The sequence below is a fragment of the Apaloderma vittatum genome, unplaced genomic scaffold (genome assembly GCF_000703405.1).
Source record: "Apaloderma vittatum isolate BGI_N311 unplaced genomic scaffold, ASM70340v1 scaffold44600, whole genome shotgun sequence".
NCBI classification, from domain to species: domain Eukaryota; kingdom Metazoa; phylum Chordata; class Aves; order Trogoniformes; family Trogonidae; genus Apaloderma; species Apaloderma vittatum.
Genome location: NW_009695941.1, coordinates 1 through 7,944, shown reverse-complemented (window position 1 = coordinate 7,944; position 7,944 = coordinate 1). Strand labels below are relative to the sequence as shown.

Genomic DNA, 7,944 nt, shown 5'->3' with positions numbered 1-7,944 from the left:
GCCCCCGAGCGCACTTGCCTGCGCAGAGGGTCCTCCAGCAGACGCACGCCTTCCTCGGAGCCGATGGGAGCACCAAACTCCTCCGCCAGCTGCTGCTTGAGGTGGTTGTCGTAGTAATTGGAGATGGCATGGCAGGACGTGCAGAGCAAGAGCACATCGTGGGAGTTGTGGTCCTTCATCTGGATAGGGAAGTGTTTTCGGTATTCATGAGGAACGATGTTTTTCCTAGGGAAGACAAACCAGCCAGCTCGTTACATTTATCCGGAGCTGCTAGTCCCCACGTGCTCCTCTTCTTAGCCTACAAAGAGTCAACTACTACTAAATGTCCAGGAAAACAAAGATCACCAAGGTCAGGACCCTAAGAGAAGCAATAGGTTCTGCAAATTCTTTTTATTTGTACTTCTATCCTCAGGTTTAGTGCATTTCTCTTTTTTTACCCCCTTCAAAAAATTCATTGCTCCTAATTAAAAAAAACCCAAAAACCAGATTCATACTGTAAAAAAAAGTTAAATAAAACAAATCAGAAAAAGCCATGCACTATGAAAAGCATACCTCTCAGCTGAACAGTAGCAGCTGCAAAGACAAAAATCTTGCCTTTTGTGACCTTATAGGCTTCAGGCTTTCAAAAATATAAGGATTAAGTACTGGAAGGAGTAGTACAGCTATTTTCAGCAGGCGATGCCATCAGTACAGTGTGTGTTGGCAAAACTGCTGCCCCCCATCGCTCAAACTGCAGCACACACGGTTCCGTATGCTCTGTCCTCTCCAAGCACCGACATCTCCTGCCTCAGTAAGAAGAGGCAAAGTTGGGCTCTTCAGTGTCAAACTTACCCAGCCACACTATGGCTACAGAGTATTCAAACAACAATAGCCCAGCCAGGACGCAAACAAGCACGATGTCTCAGGCAACTAACCAAGCTTCTGGATGCCAAACTAGATGCAGACCTCAGTCCTGTTTTAAAGGACGCGTTTTTTCCTTCTACTCCACTAAACGACTCACCGGATATAGGATTCTCGCTTGCCACATACAACACACAGGTTCTCTTTGACTGTCAGGTAATAATCAACTTGAGACTCGGGACGTCCTGAAGGCTCAAACCGCAGTTTCACAACAAATGGGTCTGTGCTAACTAGGTCTGAAAGGCAAATAGAGAATATTCAAAGCAAATTTGTATTTGAAAGCTAAAATACCGATGTTAAAATTTGGGGATACAGTAGGATGACTCCTAGCAGTATTTCCAGTGAGAAAGAATACAAAATAAATTCATGCCCAGTTATCTAAGAAACAAGGGGCAGGAAGGCTGTATTAAGATGTATTTCAAATACCAACAGGAAAACGAGTACCCTCACCTCCAATCCCCTTGTCCAGATACCACTGAGCCTTCTTGCGATCACAGGTGCACAGGGGCTGTCCATCTGGAGCGTGCAGGAAGCAGTTGTCATACAGCGGAGATTTTCTGTGAAACAAGGGCAGCATTACAGCAACTACAAAAGCATGCCCAAACACTGGAGCTCTCTATAGCCACGTGCTGCGCATGGCAGTTCATCTTCTAAATCACAGGAGTGCCCCCTAACACACACTTAAGGCTGCTAAGCACTGCACAGGCCGCTGCTAAGGGAAGGAGAATATCTGAAAACTTACCCAGGGTTACCAACCGACTGTAAAGTATCTTTGCTCTCCTGCTGCCAACAGAATTGTAACTCTGAATCCCAGTTTTCAAGAGATGCCATTGATGATGACAGCATTTTTTTTAAAAAAAGTTACATTAGAAAACAAATGAGAGTTGAAGTCAAGAAGGATGATGAGCTAAGAGTAAGCTAAAAAGAGAGCTTAACTTTCAAGGATCAGCTGCCTAAGCCCGTATTTTATTGTTTTATTAAGATGACTTTTCTAAAACTCAAGTGTGTGAACAGCAATTACTTCATTCATCCAAGAGAAATGCCCCATGGGAAACAAAGAATCTGAGCTGAGGCCGTCTGAAACACGGGCACCTAACCTCAGTCAGCAGCAAAAAGTCCTGCTTGAGCAGTCCCCAGAGGTTTGTAGCAGCAGGACGAAGGGCTCTGCTTTGCAGAAATTGTTTCCTTACATTCCCAAACTCCTTCAAACAAAATTGAAGAAAGGAGCTGGCTGGGCTGAGGGAGCAATAATGATATAGGAGAGGAGCAGGCTCCTCCTGTTGAGCATCAGCGGTTCAGCTCAATCACCATGATAATTTTCAGTACGTCCCAACTCTAAATCAATAAACACTAAAACTAAACAGGCTTACAGAAAGGAAAGGTAGAAAAGGACTTTTGAAATCACATCCATCTAACTACAGACCAGTACCACACTGCTGGAGATACTGTAAAAAAATGAGTCTATAGCTCTCTCATGAAGTCAAACACTGTTAAAAACAATAAATAAATAAACATGGGGAAATATCAATTTAGCATGGAAAGCAATTTTGTTTAAATTTGAATCCCTCCATGGCGTGCAGTCCTGTTTTGTATGACACAGGCTCCAACTCAAAAAAAAATTACTAAATCTGGAGGGACTTGCTGTGTACAACACAATCTTGTTAAAGACTGCTAATGGAATCAATATTATTGACTACATTAAAATGTCTCCATTGCCAATCCAATAAACCTTAAAAGGAGAAAACAAATACTAAAGATGACTGGTTTTCTTTCCAAATGGTAATTAAAGACAATTTTAGTTCCTACATCCAACACATTGGGACCAAACGGGAATCAAACCTGCAACCTTGGTGTTATCAACACCATGCTCAACCGACTGAGCCAACGGTCTCCAACTTGTTTAAATTTATAAACAAGTGAACTCTCACTAGCAAAAGGACGTAATGATTCAGGATTCACTTCGCAAAATTGCCTGCAGGATGGGGACCCTGAATCCAGCCACAGCTGCCTCTCCAAGGCCAAAGACTCTGCTCTCCAGGTAATGCCTCCAAGGGAGAATAAAGGGCAAAAGCTGAAGACAACCCCCTAACCCACTCTTGAACCAGTACAGATCCAAGCACTGCCCCCTGCCTTCCACTATCACCTAGAGGGAAATGAGGAAAACAGAAGCAGGATCTGGCTTCCATGACTGTTAGGTCCTGGGCTTCCTTTCCCAGCTCACGTTATCCGCTTTGTTTAATGAATGGAGCATGAGAGTCTTTTCCAGCCTGAACGATTCTACGATTCTGTGATCATTCAAAGTTTTCCATCTGCAGTGCAATGAGTAAAATGTGCTCACAGACTTACCGTGCAGAATATCCCACGCCCAGAGGCTTTCGCTTTTGCCTCCTAGGATCTCTCACTTGCTGACCGCCAGAGGGCTGGCCGTTCACCGAAGACTTCCGATTCTTCGTTTTCTGAGGGGACCGTCCCTCTCCACTCTTCTCCTCTCCTGTGCTGCCACTCTTTCTTCCTCTAAACGGGATATCCACCAAGCCCCGGCATTTACCCAGCGCTTTTTCCCAAGCAGCAACAGAGTTTTCACCTTCAGATGTAGCCAGGAGGCTGGCAAATCCCAGCAAATGGAGGAACAGAGCCACTGAGACTTGGGCATCCCTAGCAGCATAGAGAACCTGCAGAAGAGCATAGATGTTAGGATACTGAAAAACAGCAAACACTCCCAAACATTATCAGTTTTTGACACTTGGTACAGTAAAACTAGAAGCTGGATTTATTTCCTTTTGAAAAGAAGTTCTGGCAGTTGAGTGACGCTTTATTAATGTCACCACACCCCCCATTTTTAGGGTCAGTCAGACTTGAAATACTCAGGAACTGCAAGGGACTGAAAAAAACCTAGGTCAGCCAGGGCTTAAAAACCCCTCCTGCCACACCAAGCCTTGCCTAACTAATAAAAAACTCCCCTTTGACCGTCTACGAATATTCAGTGTGGTCATTTATCCTGTAACTCCCTCTACCGGTCACTGATTTTCTAGACTCTGCAGTGTGACTGTAAACCAAGTGAGCAATCAGGGAAACCGTAATTGCCTAAAGATGGTGAACGGGGTTTCCAGAGTCTCCCTCTAATATTTCACTGTTACAGACTGGAGGAAAGAAAACAATAAAAAGGTGAGGTTTTGGGTGTAGAAACACTTTTTTAAAGGATCTTGCCTTATAGACCCTTCAACAAAAAAACACAAGGGTCAAGAATCCAGGGAAAACAGCAAAAATTATCTTCATGGAAAAGAAGGAAAATGTAGGCACAGACTCTGAAATTAACTTCAGACCACAGTCGCACAGAAGGTTCTGAGGTAGAACTCGAACAAGGCTCAGATTTCCTTGTTGTAACGCCTCTTCTCTGCTAGGAAGGTTGCTTTTATTCCCCAAACACTAATTTGAAGACATACCTGATCTTGTGTCAGTTCTTCTGCCTCCCAGTTGCTGCAACGCACATGAGGAGACTTGTCAAGTGGGCAGTTCAGGACTTTTTCAGCTAAAGACTTAAGGCTAAGGCAGTCATGAAGAAGATCCTTCCTTCAGTTTAACAAAGAAAGCGAAACAAGCACATTAAAACCAAAATTATACACCTTGCACACGTTCAGATGGCCGCATACACCCCAAACATGACACACATGGTGCATGACTCCCACTCAAATGGCACACAGATGCCTGGGAGCTTTGCAGGCCCTCCCCTTCATCTCTGGTACAATGTCCTTTCCAGATTTAGCAGTTATCTAATGCCTGCAATATGCAGAATATTTATGGCTGAAGCGTTTGGCTCTGAACTATCCACTTTTGATCTGAAGAGGTCTATCGCAGAGTGACAGACCACCTGCCCCAGAGATTCAGGAGAAGCACGAGAGCCAGGAATGTCTCAGAGGAATCCTAGAGACACAAAGTCCATCCTCAGTGCTAAAAAGGCACAATCAGGTCAGCAGACCCGTGTTCCAGATCATTAACAACATACCCAGGCATGCACATACTGTCCATGGAGAATATTCCCAAGTAAAACATTGTATTTTAGGAATAACAAAGGATGAGGAAAAGGCACCATAACTGTCACCTTTCAGTAGAAGCATCATTGTAAAAAGAGAACATTAGAGCTGGTTTATTCAGCCGTTTTCCAAGAAATCCTGTAATTCAACAGTTCCACTTACATGCCCCTGCCATATTATCCCCATACCTCTATGCAGTACGTTCAAACATCTGTTGAAATGCATTATATCACTGTGCCTGGACCTCTGATACTCAGAAAAGTCCATAAGGGTATTACATGAGAAAACTAACCTACACAATCAGCATGTTCACGAAGATTTCATTTCCATTAGGACCACATTTTAGACACATGACATGTTCTCGGGCTGCAGTCATCAATGCCCGTCCTCTGAAACCACACCAAGAACTCCAGACCTACCTTCCTGCTACCATTCAGCATGTGCAAATTACTTTAAAAATATTTCCAACTCAAAACGATGCCTCAAACAGAGCTGCCTCTCTCTTCAGCCACTCACCGCTGTCTCATGGCTAAATACCGGAGATCCACACTCCCTTTGACTGGAAGCCCATAATCATGAAGTAACTTGCAAGCATCTTCCCAGCATCCTACCCCAACTTTCAAGATGGCACTATCTGCCATCATGTCCAGCAGGGTCTTTGGGACAGTCTGTCCACTGGAAACAAGCCTGGGCAACCGAACAAGAACGCAGAGGCCACTGGAAGAAGCCATCTGTAGGAGGGATACAGGATTTGCTTTTCCCTCCACAGATACCTGAAATAAAGACAAAAATCAGAGTCTGGGTTACGGTATTATTAGTAATACTGGAGCTGAAACAAATTGCTGAAGAGGCCACTGAAGGCAGGAAATACCTATCAGTTTCTACAGTCAAGTATTGTTACACGTCTCTAAATTCTTAAGCAAATTATACGATCCGTTTCACAGTGTTACTGTCCTCAGGCTATTTCTTGCAATACTCCCAGTCCCAGTGGACTGGAGGCTGGCAAATCTAGCACCCATCTTCAAGAAGGGTAGGAAGGAGGATCCTGGTAGCTACAGGCCTGGTAGTCTTACCTCAGTGCCGGGAAAGGTGATGGAGCAAATAACCTTAAGAGCCATCACAGAACAATTAAAAGCCAACAGGGAGATCAGGCCCAGTCAGCATGGGTTCATGAGGGGCAGATCCTGCTTGACCAATCTAATCTCATTCTATAACAGGGTGACCTGCTTAGTGGAGGTGATTGTCCCTCTGTACTCAGCACTGGTGAGGCCGTACCTTGAGCATTGTGTTCAGTTTTGGTCACCTCAGTATAGGAGAGATATCGAGGTGTTGGAGCGAGTGCAGAGGAGGGCAACAAAGCTGGTGAAGGGCCTGGAGAACAGACCTTATGAGGAGCGATTGAGGGAGCTGGGTCTGTTCAGTTTGATGAAGAGGAGGCTGAGGGGGGATCTCATCATGCTCTACAATTACTTGAAAGGAGAGGTTTTTTACTTGCAGAGAGGTTGATGCTGGTCTCTTCTCACAGGGAATTAGGGACAGAACCAGCGGGAATGGTTTCAGGCTGCAGCAGGGCAAGTTTAGGCTGGACATTAGGAAGAAATTCTTCACAGAAAGAGGGGTCGGCCACTGGAAAGAGTGGTCAGACACTGGAACAGACTGCCTAGGGAGGTGGTTGAGTCGCCATCCCTGGATGTGTTTAAGTGTCACTTAGATGTGGTGTTGGGCGATATGGTTTAGGGGTGAACTTGTAGTGTAGGGTCAATGGTTGGACTTGATGATCCCAAGGGTCTTTTCCAAACTGAATTGTTCTATGATTCTATGATTTCTACACAGGAAACTTTTCCCCTTTCACCCTTTCCCCTCATAGCTGAGCTGGTGGAAGAAGTCAGACACATTTCTTAATCCACTTCACCGCAACGCCACTCGCTACATAAATGTTCATGGCAAACACGTTGTTTCACTGTGGCTTACTCTAATGACTGTGAGGTGAATGACTTTCCAGCCAAAATAATGGCCAATAAATGACTCAAAGCCTCTTTTGAGAATTCACGCAGGCAAGCGTAGAAGCAGAAGAAGAACTTTACTTTCCGGTAGTCCTAGTCTACATACCAGTATTGTCCCCCTTTTTGTATTTATGATCCTTAAGAAATTGCTTCTTAAGTAAGCAGTTGGATTTAAAATAGTGCAAACCCAAGCTACTTCTAGTAAATTACCTTTAAAGAGACATAATACAAAATATACAATGCTATATTTAGCCATATAACTAACACTGTGTTTAGTATTGTCTGTTTAGCACAGGAATTCAGTAAACAAATTCAACCAGATCATTGAAATCTCACAGTCAGCACACTTAAACGTAAGAACAATCAAAATTAGCAGCTACTTCACTGCTGTCACAGTGACAGAGAGTCACACAGGCAGTTTCAACAGCCCTGCTGCATCCACTTAAGCAAAGGAATCGCTCCATCCTCAATGATTTCCCGTTGTAATTTGCCATCTAACGGAGAGGCGCTTCTTGATCACTCACCCACTCGCAATCGATTCCGAGCACTGGCCACTTCTCCAGCTCCTTCTTCAGCAAAGGTTCAACCCGATCCCACTCCTCCTGCTCTGACACTATTACTACGTGTGCACCAAGGGTCCTCTCTACCCAGGAAAAGGTGGGAGATCTGACGAAGGGAAGCGCCCCGTCATCCTCTGCCTCAATCAGTTTCTCATCTCCCGAGTTTCCAGCTGCTTCCTCTGGCTGAGGGCCACCGCACACTTTTCCTTTCCGACGCCGGGCCGCTCGCCACAAAGCCAGGCCCCCCACCGCGACGCCCAGCAGGGTCACCACAGTCATCGCCACCGCGGTCTGCTTGGGCATCTTTTTAATCCCCTTTCTCCCTCTTCAGAACGGCATCGCAGGATTGGATCATGGCCTGCAAAGAAAAAGAAAGACAGAAGTGGAAATGAAAGACAGCTGACCGAAATGTATTTAGAGGTGTTACGCACCCACCGGCATCGGTGCAGG

General features: G+C 45.0%; 1 protein-coding gene across 1 annotated transcript in view; it reads right to left on the bottom strand.

The window, feature by feature from the left end:
* The window catches only part of EXD2 (exonuclease 3'-5' domain containing 2), a 9,297-nt gene extending 1,500 nt beyond the window's left edge, over positions 1-7,797 (bottom strand). Inside the window, 7 exon segments of the mRNA XM_009872759.1 lie at positions 1-225; positions 1,001-1,136; positions 1,351-1,457; positions 3,247-3,572; positions 4,344-4,470; positions 5,448-5,704; positions 7,459-7,797. The exon segment at positions 1-225 is cut by the window's left edge and continues 1 nt beyond it. Coding sequence (XP_009871061.1) covers positions 1-225; positions 1,001-1,136; positions 1,351-1,457; positions 3,247-3,572; positions 4,344-4,470; positions 5,448-5,704; positions 7,459-7,797 — 1,517 coding nt within the window.
* Positions 7,798-7,944: the final 147 nt, after the last annotated feature.